Source organism: Haliotis asinina, chromosome 2, assembly GCF_037392515.1.
Source record: "Haliotis asinina isolate JCU_RB_2024 chromosome 2, JCU_Hal_asi_v2, whole genome shotgun sequence".
NCBI classification, from domain to species: Eukaryota; Metazoa; Mollusca; class Gastropoda; order Lepetellida; family Haliotidae; genus Haliotis; species Haliotis asinina.
In genome coordinates this window covers 65,200,484-65,224,266 of record NC_090281.1, presented here as the reverse complement: position 1 = coordinate 65,224,266, position 23,783 = coordinate 65,200,484, and the positions used below count along the sequence as shown (strand labels likewise).

The window sequence follows — 23,783 nt, the reverse complement described above, 5'->3', positions numbered from 1 at the left end:
TAAAATTTGCGCCCCATTGCCCCTAATGGTGTCAGACTGAAATCCCTTTCCCCCCGACTCAACAAAACGCGCATTTTAAGTAACTGACACAGGCCCTCGGATCTTTGAGAAAAGTAAAGATTTAAAGATTTCTACTCAAAGAATGAGTAACTCGAAATGCTTCACAGCGCAATAAATAATGATTTACTGCACTGCGAGGAATTTCAAGTCGGGGTTATCTCAAAGTTTCAAATTAATAACCCTCGCAAAAACACGAGTGCCCATGATTTATTGCACTGTGAAGTATGTCTAGTCCGGAATCATTGTTTGTTTTGTTTGTTTGTCTCGTTGTTGTTTAGCACTATACCCAGCATTGTTAGAGCCCTGTAGTGGCGACAAAAGGAACAAAAGATCCACAAGTCACCACGTACACCGGGTACTGGATAGGGAGCTTGGCTAACACCGAAAACAAGTTAAAACGTTCACTACTCTACCTCTGACAGAAAGATACACCCTGCCCTAATTGTAACGGTATAAAAATAAATTAAAAAACAAATAAACAACAATGGCATGTCAAAGCATTATTTCCTCATAACCTACTGGTCTACTTAAATAATTTCCGCTTATATCTGATTCCATGTGTATTGGAGACGCAGTGACAACATGTCAGGTACAGTATGTGATGTGACTTATTATACTCTCGTCTGTGTATCGAAGATTTTCCTAATCTGCAGCACGTATATTCTTTGAAATGTTCATTTAAATACAAATTAAGAAACAGTATGAGCAAACGTTTTCCTTTTGCATATATGCGCATAACGTCACTGTGGTGCGTTTACGTTACCATTTAATTTAATGACATGATATAACCTAAGGCTTTCTATATGTAGATGTGTGTATGCGTACATGTGTGTGTGTATGAGAGAGAGAGAGAGAGAGAGAGAGAGAGAGAGGGTGAAAGAGAGAGAAGGGAGAGAGGATAGTGGGAGTGAGTGAGAGAGAGCGAGTGGGTAGGAGAGAGAAGGGCAGGAGAGAGAGTGAGAGTGAGACACAGGTGAGTGAGAGGGTGAGAGGAAGCGATAGGGTGGGAGAAAGGAGGGAGTGGGGGGGAGAGAGGGGGGAGAGAGTCAGAGGGAAGGGGTGGGTGGGAGAGAGAGGGGAGGGAGAGAGGGGAGGGAGAGATATTGTAGGGAAAGAGAGGAGAGCTAGTGAGAGTCAGAGGGAGGAAGTGGGTGGGAGAGAGAGGGAGGGAGAGAGGGAGTGAGAGATATTGTAGGGAAAGAGAGGAGAGAAAGTGAGAGCTTCAGAGGGAGTGAGGTGGGAGAGAGAGGGGGAGAGGGAGTGAGTGAGTAGGTGGGTTGGAGAGAGAGAGAGAGAGAGAGACAGAGAGAGAGAGAGAGAGAGAGAGAGGAGGGAGGGCTGGAGGAAGAGGGTGAGGGCGTGTGTAGAGGTGTTGACAGATAGTAGTTTGGAACAATGGGAATTACGGAATAACGACGTTAATATGCAGTAATACACTCAGGCCAAACGTCCGTGAGACGTGTTGTTACGCAGCAACTGTGGATCGGACGAAAGTACAGATAGTTACAGATATTGTAAATATTTCCTGATGTTGAAATATTTCCTCATCTTTAAAACTCAGAGCCCATCCATCCCTGAAGATTACTGCGCTGTAACTGTTGCAAATAATACCACGTATATACAGATGTACACGCCGACATATCCTCAGATTCAGTGTGAAGACTCGTTGTCCACTGTGTACAATCAGTGGGTTCAAGTAACCCACAGATACACACTTTGTGAAAAGCGAATCACAACAATATGCACACATTTTTTCTGTAATAATGTAATAACTGTATCCTGGCGTTTCCTATTTTCGCGGTGAATACGAATATCAGCTGAAAAAATATTACAAACAGTTGTTATCATGTGATTGTTTGCTGTTTTTAAATGAAGAGACTCCCCCGCTAACATCTGTAACTATCAACTGCTTGATCCATCAGCTGTATTACCACTCTGGAGGTCAGTGAAAAACAAGGTCACCCGCCATTGACTAATCGAGGCGTCTCCCATTCTCGCGGCATATCGAGGTAGTAACGTTATGAAGTGTAAGGAAGAGGAATCCTGTCGGAAAGGGCGGGAAAAGGTTCTGATTTGTTCAAGTTGGTAACAACTCACCAGTATCCGTTACATTGCAAAATTTTGGTAATTTACAATTCACTTGGGCCACTTCCTAGTTACCGGTCAGTGATGTAAATAACCGGTAAGTATAACACATCGGTGATCTCGGCAGAAAATGTGTTTACCGCGAGAGTAGGAAACCCGCGAGAATATGAGACTTTTTATGAGACTTTTAATTTTCCATTCACATTTAGTCGACAGTGAAGGACAAAAACCATCAAACTTACAATGTTAAATCGTTTATTTTCAGCCAATTTACCAACCTGCCAATTTAGCGTTACGGGTGACTGTCCACAATCGTTGACCACGATGTACAGGGCTCTGCTTGTGTACATAGGACTGTGTGTTGTAGCTACAATTGTCCTGGGGGTGTGGGTCATCAGGTAAAGTATATATTGTATCTATTAAACATTGATGAAACCGGGTATACATTGTGTCAGACTGTATCGTGAAATGACCTCAAAATACACAGATATACGACACACACCAACGTAGCAATTCTGGTTGGAATTGATCCTCAGTAACACAGCTCGTCGTAAGATGCGACTGACGGGATCGGGTGGTGAGACTCGTTGACTTGGTTCACACGTGTCATTATATCCCTATTGCGTAGATCGAGGCTCATGATGTTGATCACTGGAGTTTCTGGTCCAGACTCGATTATTTACAGACCGCTGATATATTGCTGACTTCGGCGTAAAATTAAAATCACTCACTCACTCAAACGCCCATGCATGTCATTGTGTTGTAGAGCTGTGTTCCAGTATTGATGTGTCTTTCTTATCGAGTATGGCGTTGCCTCATGTGTCTCAGTATAGTGTAAACATGCAACACCGGAGACAGTAGAAACTGAATGATATAGGAGATAGATAACAGCTGCAACCATTTTGTTTCGCCAGGTTAAAATTGGAGAGCCCACGCATAATTACCCGTTTGTGAACATCCCATGATACGTTAGAACTGCATTTTCAGAGACACCAGTTTAGCCAAGAGAATTCCATTCCTCTATCGGAAAACCGTTTGTGGAGACACTGGGTTGGAATTAAAGGACGGAGGTCGCTGTATCATTGAGAACAATGCGCCAGAGACGAGGTTGGTTGTCTCGAATGTTGCAGTAATCGAAGGTGGAAGTTCGAGCGATACAAAGTACTGATAATCATAGTTGAAAAATTGATTAGACCCCTGGGTATGCTATTCAGTTCTAGTGCCAGATTTTTCAACAACGAAAATATCTGGTTTTAGGCAGAACCTTTAGTGTTAAAAGATATGGTATTTTTAACTGTCTGAGATGTAGACGTCCTTTAATCCAATTAAACCAGTGTGTAATACGACTTGAAGGAAATAAAACGCTTCAAAGAAAGTTAAAGTTGTGTTGTTATGAAGTTGCCCCTTAAGTTTTGTCAATGTTGATTGTTGTGTTGGGTTTTCCTCATTAATTACACGAGGATGTGCTGTGTGAGATGTGTATTATGGTGCAAAAGAACCAGGCACACGATACTGTATTCGAAGACATTTATAGAGGGTAAACAGTCATGCACATCGGGGAAGTATTTTTTGTGTATGGAAAACGAAACTTCAAATAGCTGCGTCATGTTCGATGAAAAGTGTTAACATAAAGCTGTTACAGGTAAAGCAGAAAATTAATAGTTATACTCTTGCTAACTCAAGGTTCATTCGTTTTCCAGACATATAGCGTGACCTCTTCTCCTTGTGTCGACTAGAATCAGGGCCTGTCGCAATTAGCATGTATTCAGTTCAATTTTTACGTATCAAAATTCAACATTCAACGCACAGGGAAACTATTCAAATGAGAAAACACGTGTATTCACTCTAGAGCATCACGTGCATTCACCATACCGCAACACGTACATTCAGTGTACCGCATCGAGACATTCACCACACCGCAACAAGTACGTTCAGTGCACCGCATCGAGACATTCACCATACCGCAACAAGTACGTTCAATGCACCGCATCGAGACATTCACCATACTGCAACAAGTACATTCAATGCCCCGCATCGAGACATTCACCACACCGCAAAACGTGCATTCACTGCACCGCATCGAGACATTCACCATACAGCAACAAGTCCGTTCAATGCCCCGCATCGAGACATTCACCATACTGCAACAAGTACGTTCAATGCACCACATCGAGACATTCACCACACCGCAAAACGTGCATTCACTGCACCGTATCGAGCCATTCACCATACCGCAACAAGTACGTTCAATGCACTGCATCGAGACATTCACCATAGTGCAACGAGTACATTCAATGCACAGCATCGAGACATTCACCATACTGCAACACGTGCATTCAATGCACCACATCGAGACATTCACCATACCGTAACACGTGCATTTAATGCACCTTCAATGCACCGCATCGAGACATTCACCATAGTGCAACGAGTACATTCAATGCACTGCATCGAGACATTCACCATACCGCAACAACTCCGTTCAATGCACCACATCGAGACATTCACCACACCGTAACACGTGCATTTAATGCACCTTCAATGCACCGCATCGAGACATTCACCACACCGCAACAAGTCCGTTCAATGCACTGCATCGAGACATTCACCACACCGCAACAAATACATTCAATGCACAGCATCGAGACATTCACCACACCGTAATACGTGCATTTAATGCACCTTCAATGCACCGCATCGAGACATTCACCACACCGCAACAAGTACGTTCAATGCACCGCATCGAGACATTCACCATAGTGCAACGAGTACATTCAATGCACAGCATCGAGACATTCACCATACCGCAACAACTCCGTTCAATGCACCACATCGAGACATTCACCACACCGTAACACGTGCATTTAATGCACCTTCAATGCACCGCATCGAGACATTCACCACACCGCAACAAGTCCGTTCAATGCACTGCATCGAGACATTCACCACACCGCAACAAATACATTCAATGCACAGCATCGAGACATTCACCACACCGTAATACGTGCATTTAATGCACCTTCAATGCACCGCATCGAGACATTCACCACACCGCAACAAGTACGTTCAATGCACCGCATCGAGACATTCACCATAGTGCAACGAGTACATTCAATGCACAGCATCGAGACATTCACCATACCGCAACAAGTCCGTTCAATGCACCACATCGAGACATTCACCACACCGTAACACGTGCATTTAATGCACCTTCAATGCACCGCATCGAGACATTCACCACACCGCAACAAGTCCGTTCAATGCACTGCATCGAGACATTCACCACACCGCAACAAGTACGTTCAATGCACCGAATCGAGTCATTCACAACACCGCAACAAATACGTTCAATGCACAGCATCGAGACATTCACCACACCGTAATACGTGCATTTAATGCACCTTCAATGCACCGCATCGAGACATTCACCACACCGCAACAAGTCTGTTCAATGCACCGCATCGAGACATTCACCATACTGCAACAAGTACATTCAATGCACCGCATCGAGACATTCGCCATACTGCAACAAGTCCGTTCAATGCACAGCATCGAGACATTCACCATACTGCAACAAGTACGTTCAATGCACTGCATCGAGACATTCACCATACTGCAACAAGTACATTCAATGCACCGCATCGAGACATTCACCACACCGCAACAAGTCCGTTCAATGCACCGCATCGAGACATTCACCATACTGCAACAAGTACATTCAATGCACCGCATCGAGACATTCGCCATACTGCAACAAGTCCGTTCAATGCACAGCATCGAGACATTCACCATACTGCAACAAGTACGTTCAATGCACTGCATCGAGACATTCACCATACTGCAACAAGTACATTCAATGCACCGCATCGAGACATTCGCCATACTGCAACAAGTCCGTTCAATGCACAGCATCGAGACATTCACCATACTGCAACAAGTACGTTCAATGCACTGCATCGAGACATTCACCATACTGCAACAAGTACGTTCAATGCACTGCATCGAGACATTCACCATACTGCAACAAGTGCATTCAATGCACCGCATCGAGACATTCACCATACTGCAACAAGTCCGTTCAATGCACCGCATCGAGACATTCACCATACCGCAACAAGTACATTGAATGCCTCGCATCGAGACATTCACCATAGTGCAACGAGTACATTCAATGCACCGCATCGAGACATTCACCATACTGCAACATGTCCGTTCAATGCACCGCATCGAGACATTCACCATACCGCAACAAGTACATTCAATGCACCGCATCGAGACATTCACCACACCGCAACACATTCGCTGTATTGTGTATCCAATATATAGTAACACGACCGTTCGTATAAAAACGTGTGTTTACCCTATAGAGTTAGTTACGTGTATTCACTCAAGAGCATAAAGTGGATTTAGCATACAGCATCACGTGCATTCATTATACAGCTAGCACGTGCATTCCGTATATACAGTGGAAGCTGTCTAATTCGGACTCAACTGGGACCGACTTTTGTGTCCGAATTACGAAGAGTCCGAATTGGACCAGTGAGAGTGAAGCGTTAGCTCCCTAGACCAGGAGATAAGCATGCGCGGTACTTTTACCATGGTGTAACGTGTTTTCAGGGGTAATAGCCCAAAAGATTATCATGGACATTATTGCATATCAGTAGATTATCAAAACTGTAATTCTGTCAATAAATACCACCTCATCTTTTATGAATAATTTATTGTTAGAATGATCTGTCGTCCGGTGGTTTCCAATGCAACACACATTTCATGTCTTGTCCGTAAGCACGAGAGCTAGAAGTGACGTACCATGTTTTCGTGTTACTCGCTATTTCGTGTAGCAACACGTGTCTTCGGTGTACACCAACATGAACATTCACTCTATTGCATCACATTAACTCTACAATATCACGTGCATTCACGTGCATTTAATATTGTGCATTTACTCTTCAGCATAATGTGCGTTTAGTGTTGCACAACATATGCCTTCTATGTGTTTCAGTAATATTCAGCAAAACGAATGGTCCGTCAACACATGCATTTACTTTGTTGCATCACGATCATTCCATTGCAGCATCACGTGTACCACAACATGTGCATCCACTATACAACCACACGAGCATTCAGTCTAAAGTATCGCACGCAGTCATCATATAAAAACACATGCATTCACACTACAGTAACTCATGCTTGCACTCCACAACATCTCTCGCATTTAGTGTGCCTCTGTGCGTGCATTCGGTATATTCAACATGTAGCGACACCTGCATTCACTCAACAGCCACACGTGCAACAGCACGTGCATTCAGCAACATTTGCTTTCTCGCTCTTGCCTCATGTGCGGTCACAATACAAAAACACGCACATTTTGTAAATAGTATTACGTGCATTCAGTTTACAGCAAGTACAAACATTCAGTATACAAGAACACAAGCATTTAGAATATAATTTAATTCAACCCCTAAGTTTAGAAGAAACAAAATTCCTCAATATATACTAATTGTGTCCGCAAATAAAGCCTTTATAACGGAGTTACAGCATTACCTACTGGTTACATAAATCGCTCGACACCGGATTGGATTCCCATGTACCAATTACATAAGGCAAGCTTTTCTTCTGGTGCCCCTAGCCCTACTGCGGGAATGTTGTTAGATGCGCCGTAAAACATACTCGTTCACCTAGTACGAGCTGTCTATTGAGGAATGAAGAATAAATAAGTTATTGTACAAAGTTACTGTACAAAGTTATTGTTAGAGATCCTCGGAATAAACTGCAATACTTTGCAATACAATTTAGTTGTGTACTAACTGAGGTATCAGCATTGCATGCACGCAAGTGTTTATCTTACAGATGTGATGCGTGTCTTTCATCATTACTGAAGCGGCATGCATATGATGAAACATGTCGCCAGCAAAGTTCTGCCGGATTGTGTCCGGTGAACTCTATTAGTTACTATTCAAGGACAAAAAGTGAACACTTTTATGGTCGGTTAACATTCAAACAGTATATGAAACTTAATTTTTTGTACTGCGATGGTATAGGATGTACTTTGCAGATATACTTGCATCTGTCTCTACAGGAAATGTTTATAGGTCAAATACTGCCCCTTTTCTCTTGCACGATATGCCTCACAGGACTTCATGCAGACGTTGATATGTTATTTTCTTTAGAAAACTATGGATTTATATGTCTCTTATAGCTCCCTGCAATGTTCAAGTGATTACTGCTGCATCTGCACGGCTGCGTTTATGATTTTGTTTATTAAAAACATACTGCTTTCACGCTTTTCTTGTCTGACATGTTTCATGGATACACAGACTTTACTCTCAAACTATGGGTGTCCATGCACTAGTGATGCACGTTATTCAGACACGCTGACCTGGGTATCTAGTAACACGAAGACAAACCCTTGAGTATCACAAGGAACATGAAACCGAGTGAAGGCCATGTCCCAGTTCGTGTTTATAATAGATTTATTTCTGCAACTTTGTTTGGTAGTGTATAACATGTTTATACTCTCATTGCAGCACCCGTGTATGTAGTTTTTCACATCTGTCCTTTTGCACGTAGAGGTTGCATGCTATCATTTGCACTCGATAATATCACTGGTGTCCGTCAACTCGGTGGCCTACTTGTACTTACTCTCTGTGCACACAAATATTTCCTTATGGTATGGAAAGGGGGTACGTCTAGCTATTTGTGTTAAATTTGAAGTTGTCCCTCACCATGCTCTGGTTCACACTACAGATGACCGTCAGTTTCAACTAAATGACAACTTTAGATTCTTGTTACTGGTTATGTAACTGCTCTGTACAATGAACAACATATTGTATTTCCAGCCAAACTATTACACTACATACCAACTTTAAACATGATGTTCTTGCATAATATGAATCTTGAATCAACACACGCACACACACACACACACACACACACACACACACACACACACACACACACATTATTTCTTTCAAAATAATTTATCAGTAGGAAGGTAAAGTAAGTGTAATATATATATATATATTATGCATTGCATAAATGTGTGTACTCTTCTGAGATGGTAGCGTGTATAGCGTGCAAGTAGTGGTTCCTTTGAACAGACAGCGATCACAGACCTATATATATATGCCACAGTTGACATGAAAGGCTCAATGTAGTCTCGAGAAACATTGTAAATCCTTCTGCTCGTAAAACTTTGTTCTTTGGTTTGCTAAATATAAGCGTGTTTGAAGACTTGGGTGCGTGCCATCTATTCCTTACTGCAACCTTTGACCATTACATAATACATTACTGATAACTGCACTCTGTCAATATGAAATCATGAGTGAGCGTAGATAATACCCCACTTAAACTACATTTGACAAGCACTGACGTCATGTCTGTACTAGGTGTCTCAACTCCGATAACTCAATTTCAAATATCTTGGTTATGGTCCGGTACGTCATGCATATTCTGTATGGTGGATATTTTGGCTTTACAGGCAGAAGTGTATGTATACAGATATCACTTCCGACGCACACGCGTGCGGACACTCACATGCAGACGCAGACAATGACTCATAGTTCTCTAAGCAAAAAAGCTTAGTGTATTGATAATGGAGTTCAACTGTGGACGTGCCTAAACCGAATGCCTGCTTCTCAGTACTTTCTAATCTCTGTATGTGGTGGTCCTTACCGGTTGGTATATACCCATAGTGCAATGTGTACATATAAGGTAGCTAAAAATTACGTTATCAAAGTTAACATTTGTGGGAAATATATGGTACATTCAATTTGTTATGTCTTCATGAATGCATCATGACTTCATTATGACTGCATAATGAGTGAGTGAGTGAGTGAGTGAAGTAGTTCTATGACGAAGTATAGTTCAAGAATACAATAAGTCGATATCCTAAAAACACATATACTAAAACTCAAAAAGCTCAGTGGTATGATTGAGTGATTCAAGTGTTGGATACATTGGGAAGGTGATTCAGAGTCTCCTTATTGTGCTCCTTTATTCAGTGGTCGAGGTTCGAATCTCTGATTTCGGTCTACAAGAGGCATGTTTGCACCGTAACTGTGCTCATGGAATTCCTGCATGAAGTCAATACGTCGTGATGACATTCTAGATCTGGTCCACACCGACTTAACGGTTGTTACCAAACTATGGTGCAAATCTCAGCGAGCACCTCGTTTCGGGACTGGAATACTTCCTTCACTCTTGAAAATGATAATATCAGTGTATAACATATCACACAATCGCCAGATTCTGTCACTGAATTGATCATCATACTAGCAATTACAGAATGTGAAATACATCGTGGTAACTCTTCATCTGACCTATGAGAATAATGGTAACAAGTATTCCAGTGGCGATGTTACATGTTGTGATACTGGTCCGTTGATACTGTGGTACCGTTCTGCCCTGCCATGCCTTATTTGTCCACTCTGACTTGTTCGCGTTGAAGTAAGGACCAAACAAGTCAATGGAAGATAGCATGAGCAGTGATATTGCTGAGAGGATGACAAAACTTCGCCATTATCCCATGGTCTTACAAACAAGTCCCTAAGTATTCTCATTACCTTGCATACACTCTGGACCCGATTCCCAGATGAAAATATACCGAAAAACGGGTTTTAATAAACGAAATTTATTGTTCTCTTTTTAAATTCAGGAAGGTACAATGGCACTTTGGGCGTCACTTTATGAAATTATACTTTCCTACATTGTTATTTACATTGATTATGTATATGAAACTATACTAATACAAATGTACTAAATTTGAGGAGATATACATTTTTCTGACATTTACATTAACACACCTGTACACAGTCGAAGAAAATAAACAAAAAATATACACGTTACACATTCATTGTATGCATAGTTTTGATGAGTTCTTTGCCGTGTGCGGATGGCGTCTTCAGAGCGGATAGCAGTAACGTCTGTACATGTACGTTGGGTCAGCACATCAGCTGTCAGTGGTCTGTCCAGGACTCTTCTAACTACCCCCGACGTGATTGCAGTTCAGATGTCCTGGCAGACCAATAGATGGCTGTGATATACCCAAACCATGACGACAGTCATCCAAAGACCTGGAACGTGAATGTTCATTTGAAATGGTGGAACGTTCACTAGTTGTCAATAAATATCATAACTTAAATAATTAGTGGAATGATATGATGAAAAACATATCTTTAATTTATTATATACTGTTCATACCTGTATATCAGAAGTCACACTGAACAGTGTACTTCACAGATTCATATTTTGGTTTTTAGTTACCAGTATAAATATATGTATGTTTATTTGAAACTCTTACCTGACATGGGCGATAGATGAGGGGACTCACTACTTGTTAAAGGCTCAAATACAGGAATCCTGTAAATTTTACAAGTGGGACATTTTTCCTCACAGCATCTTCCCTTGAACCCATCCTTGCATCCCTGCTTACACCTTCCATCCTGGAGGCAGTCGTCACGGAAACAGTTGGCAGGACACGTGACATTGCAGTGGGTTCCACTCCATCCTTGGATACAGCCATTAATACAGGCACCATCTGTACTACAGATCCGGGGACTACAATTCTTGCTGCATTGCTGGCTGCATGTTGGTCCATACCAGCCGTCCTTACATCCCTCTAGGCATTTTCCGGTTTCCCGGTGACAGATACCCTTATTGTATCGTCCTGCGTAACAGTTGTTGCACTTCTGATTGCAACCGTTGCCATATCTGCCCGGGAAGCATTCCTCACACCTTCCCGATGTTCTGTCACATCCCGCACTATCACAGTGTGGACATTGACGATCACAGTGTAGACCATAGAAACCTGGTTCACATCCATATGTGCATCTTCCATCTGTGTAACAGGCACCATTTCGACAAAGTTTCGAGCACTTTTGGTCACAGAAAGACCCTTTCAGTCCGTGCCTACAGCCATGAACACAAGACCCGTCTTTTGAATAGCATGCGGTGTTCTTGCAGTTGATGCTGCACTCTTTTCCACAGTGAGATCCGTGTCTTCCGGTTATACATCCCTGTAAACACCTTCCGTCTTCTCGCGCACAGTGCCTGTACCCATCCCGTTCTGTGTAACAGTAGTTACTGCATGTCATGTTACAGTTGTTGCCATGGAAACCTGGTAAGCATTGATCACATCTGCCGGAAAACCTGTCACATCCTGTAGTGTAACAGTTAGAACACTTCTGGTCACAGTACTGCCCATAGTAACCAGCTTCGCATCCCTCTTTGCACTTGCCGTCGGTGTGGCATACGCCTCTCAGACATTTGCCAGGGCACTTCGCGTGACAGAAGGGTTCCGTCCACCCATGCTCACAGCCAGCAAGACAATACCCATTGGTTTTGGCACAAGCTGAATGTTTGCAGTGTTGTGGACAACGGTCCTGGCATGTGTCCCCGTAATGTCCCTTGGGACAGGTCTCCATGCAGCTCCCCGTGGTTCTGTTACAGTAGACATGATCATTGCTATCTGCAGGACAGTCAACTGGACATAGAGTGCTGCAGTCCTTACCATAGTAGCCTGGTTTACATCTGTAACACCTGCCTGTGTTTCTGTCACACCCACCATTGTCACAGTGGCTGCAATGGCTGGTACACCTGTCTCCATAGCAACCGTGTTTGCAGGCTTGACAAGTTAATCCCCCATACGGAGCTGTGCAACCATCTTTACATTTGCCATGGACACCGGAGATTCCTATGAAATAACATCAATAGTGCAAGACAGGTCATAGTGGAATGCTTCATTTTTCAAAATATAATAGTAACTAAATGCCTAAGCTTCAAAACTGGTGTCTTTGTATTATACTGAAGTGAGTGAGTTAAATTGTATGCCACACTTAAGATACTGGAAGGGGAAGACGAGTGGGTTGACTGGGGTTTGACGCAGTAACGCATGATGCTAACAAGTCCAGAAAGACATCGGAGAATACCTGCATTCATACACACGATCATTGGATTTCGACTTGGCCAAGGAGTTTTGTTGAGTGGTTTGTTGTTTAACGCCGCTGTCTGCGATATTTCAGCTATATGGCGGCGGTCTGTAAATAACAGTGTCTGGACTTGGCATTAAAGTGGTCAACAGCATGAGCATCGATCTTTGCAGTTGGGATAACCAAATTAGCGAGCCTGACCATCCGACCCCGTTAGTCGCCCTTTTACAAGCATGGGTTGCTGAAGAACAATGCTAACCTGGACCTTCACGGGTACTGAAAGAAGAAGTGATACTATGCTGGTGAATGGTGATATTTCACATGATTCATATTCATCAGCATATGTCGAGTTCTTCGTGCTGACGAGGGCGGTGGTTAAACCGTTTTCTCGCCATGTGAATACCCGGATTCGATTCTTCACGCGGGTGCAGTGTGTGAAGCCTGTCTCTCTTGCCTCACACCGTAATAATGCTTGAATATTGCAAAAAGCTGTGTAATGCTCAACCCACTCCACACTGCCGCAATATATAGCTTGAATATTGTTACTTTCTGCATTAAACAATATATAAACAACCAAACAAACACTTCAAACTGAAGCGCCTTACCGTGAACACCGTGAACACATGAGCATGTGAAAGCGATGATAATCACAATGCGACTGAGAAATCTTTCCATTTTTCAAAGCTGAAACGTCAACACGCTTGTTGTGTTTTAAATGTAAAGTATCGGAGAAAACACATCACCATATCCCAGTGTTTATGTGGGGCGTCCGCGGGACGGGAACATTATCGCCCGGTAGATGTGCAGCTTACGTGTGTCCCAGACCCTAGACACCTAGACAAGTGTACCCTTTGATACAATAGATACGCTATATATAACTCTGACTTGTCATTTTTAACAAAGATTTTAAAGACCTGACTCTAAGTCTGGCGGGTTGCCAAAAGCACGAAGCATGACTACACCTGTCTTTCTGCTGTGTTATCTCCTTAGCAATTTAATACAGTGCCTCTTATGTGCAAAGCTTTAATACTTGTATTTCTTTGGTGTTCTTGATAACACGTCACAATTTAATTCTGGACTCACAAAAGTCCAGAAACTCCCCGCATTGTGGCCACTATCTCACAAGGGGTTTGGCAAAAAATAATCATGCAGCTGTTATGTATATGTGCTAAGGATGAAAAATTGAAAAAGAAAAATTTCGAAAACTCAAAAGTTAAATCAGATCATTGTTTTAAAAAATCTTAAACAGTTTGTATGGGGTTAATAACGATGGACGTTTTAGAAGATGGATGGTATGATCTCTCCCTGAATAAATGGAAGTCCGATTTCCTTCCATTTACGGACAAACTATGTGAACAATAAGTACTTTAATATTTTATCCCCATTCTACTACACCAGGGTAGCGCCAATATAAAGCTCAGCTGCTCAAAGGCGCTTTGTTTTTTTCCTCGTTCATTGATCTCATGCTCAACGGCACATCGTGTTTTCGGTCGCAACTCCCGTGAAGGTCCGCGTAAAAAAGGCCTTCAGCAACCCTTGCTTGCCATAACAGGCAACTATGCTCGTCGTAAGAGGTGACTAACGGGATCGGGTGGTCAGGTTCGCTGGCTTGGTTGACACATGTCAGCAGTTCCAAATCGATTCATGCTGTTGATCACTGTCCGGTTGTCCGGTCAAGACTCAATTATTTACAGACCGCCGCGATATAGCTGGATTGTTGTTGAGTGCGGCGTAAAACTACACTCACCCTTTTCGGATCATACGACTTTTATGTTGTCAGCTAACTTAGTGTAAACAACCAAACATGGTGTTCTGTTGTCAAATACGTCATTTTGTCCCCCTGATAGGTGGATGCGTTTGTGTTATTGATAGGAGTGAACCGGGGTCGATACGTGTTATCGTTGCACAGCAATATTTGAATGCCTAAATGGTGCACATTGTACTATGATCTACTTAAGTGTACAGGGTTATCATGCTGTGTGCTGCGCACGTCTGTCTAGCCGACACGCCACTCTATCATACCTGTATTTTGTATTTTAACTAGTCCTATAGCATGTACTTGACCCACTTAACCCGAATGATGACGTACTAGAGTTCAATAGGAAAGTGTAAACTTCTCAATAGGGTAACACGAAATACCTTACTGTCTTGTTGTCATTGTAGATCGTCCTTGTTCATCACATCAATCACCGGTTCTTTCCAGATTTTTATTTTCAGGTCCTAGAAATTGAACACATGCAATGTGAATACTGCTGTGAAACATAGCACCACCTCCCGAAATAACGAAACATGTAGGCATAGTAGAACCCGATTACGAAAGCCTGATGCTGCCACTTTTGTAGCACAAAATATTTTTTTCAAAGACAGTTTTCGTTACTTCAATTATTTACTCGTTGCTTCGAGTATTTTTTCGTTATTTCAATAATTTTCTCGTAACTTCGAGTATTTTCTCGTTATTTCAATATTTTTTCATTGCTTCGATTAATTTTTCGTTACTTCGAGAATTTTCAGTCAAAAACTTGAAATTTCGAGTATTTTCTCGTTGCTTCAAGTTTCAGCCAAAAACGTGAAATTTCGAATATTTTCTCGTTGCTTCAAGTTTCTTTCAAAAACTTGAAATTTCGAATATTTTCTCGTTGCTTCAAGTTTCAGTCAAAAACGTGAAATTTCGAATATTTTCTCGTTGCTTCGATTTTATTTTTCTTAATTTCTAAGTTTGATGAAGCAAGCACGTATATTTTAGGAGATCTGCTCCGATCAAGATGACATCCTCATAGTCACACAAACCCTACAAGCTACACCCTACACCACCCGAGTTTCAGTGGTCATAAAACAAACTTTCAGTTCAATAGGGGGGATGCGCACCCTTGCAACCGCGGTATCTTCCCATAAAGCAGACCTCACAAAAGACAGACGGCTTAAAACAACACACTTTAGGGTTGTTTGCATAAGGCTTAATTAAGCTGATAATAATAACATGTGCCCAGATATGGAAACTATATTTTGTTTTAATTCATGTAACGAATTATGATTTTTATATTAAGACTTTTTATATTAAAAGTGCTTGAGAACATTCTCAACTTCTCAAGCAACTCAGTTCTCGACTACTTTTCACTCTAATTACAAGTAAACTAAGAAAGATGGAAATGTGTTGTTACTATACTCTGTAGTGACTGGTAGAAGGACAAACAGAATTTTCATTCTTTTCTCAAAAACACAAAAGGTGAAACATAGAACATACCTGTACATGTGAATATAATTAATATATTTACATGATATATTTGAAAAGACACAGTGTGTCATATATTTGGATAATTTGAAAGTGAGTGGTTGATAGTCACATTTCATGAGAAAAATACATGTACAGGTAGAGGGATTCACACAGGAATATTTTGTTGAAAATGACATTCGTTGTTGTTCGACAAGTGGTGGGCATATTAGTAAAACATGGAATTCGTCACATATGGCTTGTTTACAAAGATTACAAAGTCGGCTTTCTTTCAAACCATTCAGACAGCGCCCTGTTTCCATTGGTAACCTATGATTTGTTGTCCTAAATTTTCTCAGTGAAATTCTACTTTGTAAGGTTAATTTAAGATAAGGTTCTGGAATAAGTTCAATATCATACATTGTGAAATGAAATCCTTTTGATGATTGAGTATTGCTTGAATTCCAAGATTGAACAGACTGTATACTATGTACTGACTCCAAGTGAACTCATTAATGGAATAGGGGTGGAGAGCATGGCTGAGCTAACTAGTGTAGTCACTGAATTTATCTTACAGGAGGTCTGTCATTTTGGAGTGAACCGCAAATAAGACTTAACTGTGAAATGAAAGCATATATTCGATAACTTTGAGGATTTGACTGAAGTCAATTTGCTCAAAAAGCATACCATTTTGGTATGAATATCAGTACGAATTGGTTTGCTTCCAGTCTCCACATACAACATGTGGCGAAGCAGTTTTCTTGAAAATATTAAATGAACAATTTCAATAACACTGAAAGTTTCATATGGCCAGAGGTCGTATAACCATTTCTAAACCTAATGTTGTCTTTTTTATCAGGACACATACCACAATTTTCAACGACACAGCTTAATTAAGCCTTCTGCAACCAACCATAAAATGTGTTGTTTTAAGTGGTTTGTCTTTTGGGGGGTCGATACCGTCCCAAGCATATTTCCTAAACTATTCATGATAAATTCATCAGACTAGGAACACGTATCAAGCATGATAGATAGGTTTGCCATTTGGGGTTTAAACCCAGATATGAACCTTTTGCGGTTTCCTCCCAAATGTGACTTAGGCTGTGGATATGAGGGTGTCATGTTGTTTGGAGAAGATTTCCTTAAACTATACACGCTAGCTTCATGAAATTTGCCACACGTACCAAGCATGATCCATAGATGTGCCATTTGATGGTTATACTCAGATATGAATTTTATTTTTTTGCTGTATCCATGGACATGTGACTTAGGCTGTGACTATGAGGATGTCATCTTGCTCGGAGCAGATCTCCTAAAATATACATGCTACCTCCATTAAACTTAGAAATTAAGAAAAAGGAATCGAAGCAACGAGAAAATATTCGAAATTTCAAGTTTTTGACTGAAACTTGAAGCAACGAGAAAATATTCGAAATTTCAAGTTTTTGAAAGAAACTTGAAGTAACGAGAAAATATTCGAAATTTCATGTTTTTGAAAGAAACTTGAAGCAACGAGAAAATACTCGAAATTTCAAGTTTGTGACTGAAACTTGAAGTAACGAGAAAATTCTCGAAGTAACGAGAAATTAATCGAAGCAACGAAAAAATATTTGAAATAACGAGAAAATACTCGAAGCAACTAGTAAATAATTGAAGTAACGAGAATTGTCTTTGAAAAAAATATCTTATGCTACAAAAGTGGCAGCATTAGGCTTTCGTACCCGATCACAAATACTTCTAAACATTTACACTGCGTGCAATATGCTATGGACAAAAATGCTTACAACAACGCCATCGAACCATTATGATATGACCTCGATATTAACCCCCATTGAACTGGGACTACCTTGGACGCCAATTGCAAGTAGCTAGAGATAGAGATCCTACTAGAGATCCTACTATCCCAGGTCTGCAGGAACGGAGGAATACTCCATGAGGAATGGTAGAAGATGCATATTATGCGACACTTCATTGCCAGGCGCGTAGCAAGTAAACCCGATAGGTTGCAAAGTTGTATGAAGTTATAAAGTTATAAATAGACAGTATAGTGTGTTTTCAATACCTTTTCAGAAACAATCATGTGCAATCCCGGTTTTTTTCTAATGGTAGCTACTCCCTTGATTGCTAGTGAAAAAAGGAGACTGACCGATGCTAACAGTCCCAGGGGTTCTACACCACGTACTGATGTTCGTCTATTTGACTAAATGCGTCAGAATTTGTTGGCATGGTCATACTTTTCGTTATTTTATTCCTCTTAGATTGCAAGTAAATTGTTACCGAATTTTAAATTAGGATTTCTTTTTGAGAACAGTTGCTATTTTGAAACTCGGTTTTCAAAACACTTCGTACGGCGTGTTGTGTTTTCGTACTTATTTACAGTAGCGATTAATGGGGACATGCTATATGTTTGTAAATCCAGTATACTGAGAGGAATTACGTTGCAGTGGACTGTTTCAAAACAATTACGTACTGAATTGTAATTTGAAAAAAATATCATGATATTTGTATATGCAGCAGAGATGCACAAATAGGCGTTTATCTCCTCCACCACTGGATGTCAATCTCAAACGGCTCAACATATTATCAAACTCAACTCCCTTGGGAACATAATCTTGCAGCCATTAGGAGCACCAAGTTAGTGTGGTTTTCCCATCCTTACCAGGAATCTCTTCACAGCTGGGTTTACTTTACGTGGTTTTACAGGCAACTAGGTGTTTGTGCGTATTCATGTGGCTACCATCTGGTCAAAATGCCAAGTATTCGTGGGTTCTTTAAGTGCACATGGTTGTGCACTGTACGTTAGGGATGGTGGCAACACGGACAGTCTGAAGACAAAGTTGATTCCAAGGTTCACTTAAGTGATACATATTGTTTTGATTTTACATCTGATTGCAGGGTGTTTTCTTAACTCCAACGTACTACCTACACACCCCTCCTTACATATCAGTATTAATTTACTGTATCATTAGTGTCAGGTGTAAACCGTCGTAAGAAACTATCATTAAAAAGAGACACTCCCCAAAAAAAACCACAAAAAACCCCGCAACAACTGGTAATAGGAGTGAAACGCATATCGAGTCAAAACGCAACGACTAGCACCCAAAACACTGAGGAAGAGACTGAGATATTTCACATGAGTTTATTGTTTGCCGTCCATGTGAATAATCCGGTGTAAAGTACAATTATAACATTTACAAGTATTAACATCACAGTTCTATATACACAAACATAAATTTCACGAATTTGTGAACGGACATCAAAATACATAAACCATATTTGGAACGATAGACCAACGTAGACCAAGGCTCTGGCGACTACTGATGACAAAGATGATACAACTAAACTGAGGTACAAAAGAAAGTACACAGCTGGCATCTGGTCCTATTTACAGTTGCTTTCTACATACACACTGCCAAGCAGTGGGTGTGTATATCTTATCAGGATGTACCAGTAATTACTGCATCAAAGCATCAGAATGTGATGCTAGGACCGAATCTTGTCATGGTGATCACTGATAATAAGGGTGAAATGGAAAAAACTGAGTATTAATTCGACGTAATGGATAATGATGGGTTGTGACTGTCAAACAGTATTCTCAAGAACATCGTCTAACCACACCCTTCCAAGTGCAGTTTAGATGTCTCGATACAACCGTGTGACTACTAGGGTACCCTCCAGCAAGATGACGCGGTGAGGATGTCGGGCACCATGCCGCTAGGTTAGTAGATTCCACAACATCACAGGTAACAGTGCCATAGTCGCTTTCTTCTGATGAGCCGCTGCAATATAAAGCACAATCAACAATCAGTCATTTCACTAGTACCATAAATGTTTAATGTAGATGCCAAGATGAGAATCAACATCTCGTTACATCGTGAAGGTTAATTACGTTTGGAAAAAAAAATCACCAAATTTATGAAACAGAAAGCAAATTCTTTAAAGCTTTCTTTTGTTGGTTCCACAAAAAAGAGAATTCAAAGTCAATGTGGCAGCCAACCTGACTGATGCAGTTGTTCTGAGCAATGTATTTCGCCCTTGTCCACCTCCAAACTTCTTTGTCTTTTGCAGCTTGTGTTACAGTGGTCCCCGTGCCATCCAGTCAGACATCCGTGCGTACAGCTACCAGTGACTTTGTGGCAACGTTTCAGATTATCCGGCCCTGCTTTGCAGTTGGTGCTGCATGGCAATTCACACGTTTCGCCGTAGAAACCATTATCACACTCATCCTGGTTGATCTTGTAACACTCTGAAGAGGAACACCTTTCCTTATCACAGGTGTCACCATGGAAACCGAGTTTGCAGCCACGTGTACATCTTCCATCCCTATTGCAGGTACCGTTCAGACAGTTTACAGAACACATTCTCTCGTCACAGGATGACCCTTTCCAACCATTTTTGCAGCCTTCGAAACAGGTGCCGTCACGAAAGCACAATTCAGTTTTACATTCTGGGTTGCATTTGCGATTACAATGTGTTCCATACCAACCATCCTTACATCCACTTAAACATTTTCCTGTATCGCGGTGACAGTTGGTGGAGCCATCCCGTTCAGTGTAACACCCACTGTTGCAGGTTTGGTCACACATGTCCCCCCATGTCCCTGGACGACACTGGTCACATCTTCCCGACAATCTGTCGCACCCAGAAGAGTAACAGTTTGAACATGTCTCGTTACACGTCAGTCCATAGAAACCAGGCCTACAGCCATCCTTGCAGGTGCCATCACTGTTACACTTCTTTCTCAGACACGTCTTTGGGCATAAATCATTACACCGGGAGCCTGTCCAGTCACGTTGACAACCTCGGAGACAATGTCCAGTTTGCTTGTCACAGATAGAATGTAGACAGTAGCTGGGGCATCGCTGTTCACACGACTCGCCGTAGTATCCCTCTGTGCACGTTTGTAAACATTTACCTGTATGTCGGTCACAGAAAGCATGATGTTTCGATGTAGATTCCCAGCAATGTCTAGGGCAGCTGGTATCACACGCTTCACCGTAGTAGCCCGGCTTACATCTATAGCATCTACCGGTATGTCTGTGACACTCATCCCTGTCGCAGTTACTGCAGTGTTGAGTACACCTTTCTCCATAACACCCGCCAATACACGCTTGACAGGTCAGCCAGCCGTATCGTTCCTGACATCCATCGGAACAGCGAGTGATGACTGAATCACCTGTTGAAGCGGCACCTGTGGAGATGATGTATGTATTGTGATAGGACCATAATAGGATTGAGTTCTTCTGAATGACTCTAGATGTTGTAACTATGTACATTTAGCTGTCCTAAACACATGGCTATACATGGAATGTGTGGTGTGACTCATAAAACGTATGATGAACGGTTTATACGAACATGGATATGTCAAATGTGAACAGTTGCTTTAAGATTGTCGGATCACTGAAAAAATATTTCCAAACGCATGGTATCTACAGGACAAATGTGATATAGTCACCCCGGACACAGACTCATACAAATGTCGTCCTATTATTTCAATACTTATTTAAGACTAAAGGTGATGATTCCTTACCGTACAAAGCCAGGTGAATGATGGTGAGCCAGTGGAACATGTCGAATATCATATCCTATTTCTTTTAGGATACAGCCATGGAAGAATCATTGCATGTTAAAATACCCTCTACTCGGCAACATGCACCACCGCGCACATGTACCTGCGGATAGCTGTGTAGCTTGAGTCTGTGCAAAGTCTGAGTATATTTATAGTTATGACCTGTCACGTATACATGTAAGAGGACATATCGGTATATGATTACATGTTTGGCTTTCTGTCAATGCTTCTGCGTATATTGCGACAATAGCTACTGCACCTCGTCTCTATCGGTCAATCTCTGAGCTAATTGTCTTGTATGTAACTTTTTAAAAGTAAGCTTGTGCTTTGTTCATTATATATCTGGAATCAATTAAAATGCAAACGTATGTTTCCATCTTTTAAACAGGACAAGACGAGATAAGGATACTCAGTGATGAAGATGAAAGAAACTACGTACGTTTATGTGCAACGGCGTGTGTTTATGACATTGGTCACTGGTCTGATGATCTTCCAGTTCTTTTAACGCAGATTGTCAGGGTACATTTTACCATCCAACCCCGATCAAGAGGTCCCTGTCAGAGATTGGGAAACATAATTTTGTACAGACTGACTGTTTGTGGAGCATTGAGTGAGTGAGTTTAGGGTTACGCTACACTCACGTTATTCCAGGTATTTGGTGGCAGTCTGCAAATAATCAAGTGTAGACCAGACAATCCAGTGATCAAAGCATAAGCATTGATCTAGGCAAATAGGATGAGATGACATGAGTCAATGTAGTCAGCGAACCTTACCACCCGATTCCGTCAGTCGCCACTTACGACAAGCATGGGCTACTGAAGATCAATATTCGAAGTCTGATATTCATCGGTTCAGAAGACTAACGTTAAGGTGACGTACAGTGATCAACATTGAGTTAAAAACGTTCCCTCCCCACGTGGAAGACCTGTGTTTTATTCCTAAGATGGGTAAAATGTGTGATCCATGTCTGTGTCTCAGTCGACATATTTTTAGAATATTGCTTAAAACCATACTCAATCACTGCCAGCTTCATGTTGAAATCACACCACAATCCATATCAGCATACATGACGACAGAGGTAGCAATAGGTCAGTCCCGCATAAACACCTGCTGTATTCTTGACACACAGACCATACCAATCCGGCACAGATATACAAAGTTGCTCCACTCCAAAGTTTGAAGGTTTTACTGGCATCACCTCCTCCAGCGTCTGTCTTCACGGCTGACATCAACCTCGGTCCATGAGAGAATCTTTCTGGGTACATTTAGATTTAAGCTGCTAAAGATAGGGAATGACATTGAGGTGGACAACATCTGATCAATGTCTGCCTCACCCTAGCAGAAGGGAAAAGACTTGACAGAACTCATGATATAATCACATAAATCATATATAAAACAATTGATTTGTGCAACCTGTACATGTTGACAGTATGTTGGCCATAAGAAAACCAACATGGGAGAACATTATTGTCAAAATGGTAATATTTTTGTCAAGTATTGCATGAATGGGCTGAGAAAAGGGATCAATTAATTTGGTGAGATCAATTACCGATGAGTCAGTAGTGTCAGCTTGAATTGTCACTGTCAGCATTAAATAGCTAGCCACACTGTAGATCATTACCGATGCTAAATGGAAACTCCGTCACCAAAAAGACAAGAAGAGATCTGACACTTGAAAAGAAGATTCAGCTCATGGAAGTTTCTAAAGCCTGTCCTCCACCTACCAAGAAGCAGCTTGTCGAGAAATACGACATTGTCCGAACAACTGTACGTCATATCGTCAGGAGAGAAAATGAATATGTCAAGCTGTACGAGTCAAACATTAGCTGTGATAAGAAACGTTCTCACATAGGACATACGTGTGAGAAATTAAACATAAATCTTCACGACTGGTTCAAAATGGCTAGGTCTAAAAACCTCCAGGTATCAGGAC

At 41.4% G+C, this 23,783-nt stretch overlaps 2 protein-coding genes across 2 annotated transcripts; both read right to left on the bottom strand.

Moving 5' to 3' along the window:
- Nucleotides 1-10,761: 10,761 nt before the first annotated feature.
- LOC137274143 (multiple epidermal growth factor-like domains protein 11) lies at nucleotides 10,762-13,960 on the bottom strand. The gene is made up of 3 exons (XM_067807160.1): nucleotides 13,679-13,960; nucleotides 11,447-12,838; nucleotides 10,762-11,219 (listed from the first exon to the last, which is right to left on the bottom strand). The coding sequence occupies exons 1-3, from the start codon at nucleotides 13,746-13,748 to the stop codon at nucleotides 11,152-11,154; spliced, it is 1,530 nt and encodes a 509-aa protein (XP_067663261.1). The 5' UTR covers nucleotides 13,749-13,960; the 3' UTR covers nucleotides 10,762-11,151.
- Nucleotides 13,961-19,404: 5,444 nt separating this feature from the next.
- LOC137274144 (scavenger receptor class F member 2-like) lies at nucleotides 19,405-21,995 on the bottom strand. Its single transcript, XM_067807161.1, has 3 exons — nucleotides 21,812-21,995; nucleotides 20,279-21,472; nucleotides 19,405-20,060 (listed from the first exon to the last, which is right to left on the bottom strand). The coding sequence occupies exons 1-3, from the start codon at nucleotides 21,861-21,863 to the stop codon at nucleotides 19,996-19,998; spliced, it is 1,311 nt and encodes a 436-aa protein (XP_067663262.1). The 5' UTR covers nucleotides 21,864-21,995; the 3' UTR covers nucleotides 19,405-19,995.
- Nucleotides 21,996-23,783: the final 1,788 nt, after the last annotated feature.

What these genes read in the sequence shown, in the direction of transcription:
- LOC137274143 (XM_067807160.1), bottom strand. Translation starts at nt 13,748, where the DNA reads ATGGAAAGATTTCTCAGTCGCATTGTGATTATCATCGCTTTCACATGC. An exon ending in ATGTGTTCACGGTGTTCACG is followed by an intron (nt 12,839 to 13,678) that starts GTAAGGCGCTTC and finishes GTTATTTCATAG; the next exon opens with GAATCTCCGGTGTCCATGGC. An exon ending in TCATCTATCGCCCATGTCAG is followed by an intron (nt 11,220 to 11,446) that starts GTAAGAGTTTCA and finishes TTCACGTTCCAG; the next exon opens with GTCTTTGGATGACTGTCGTC.
- LOC137274144 (XM_067807161.1), bottom strand. Translation starts at nt 21,863, where the DNA reads ATGATATTCGACATGTTCCACTGGCTCACCATCATTCACCTGGCTTTG. An exon ending in CATTCACCTGGCTTTGTACG is followed by an intron (nt 21,473 to 21,811) that starts GTAAGGAATCAT and finishes TCATCTCCACAG; the next exon opens with GTGCCGCTTCAACAGGTGAT. An exon ending in AGAACAACTGCATCAGTCAG is followed by an intron (nt 20,061 to 20,278) that starts GTTGGCTGCCAC and finishes TTTATATTGCAG; the next exon opens with CGGCTCATCAGAAGAAAGCG.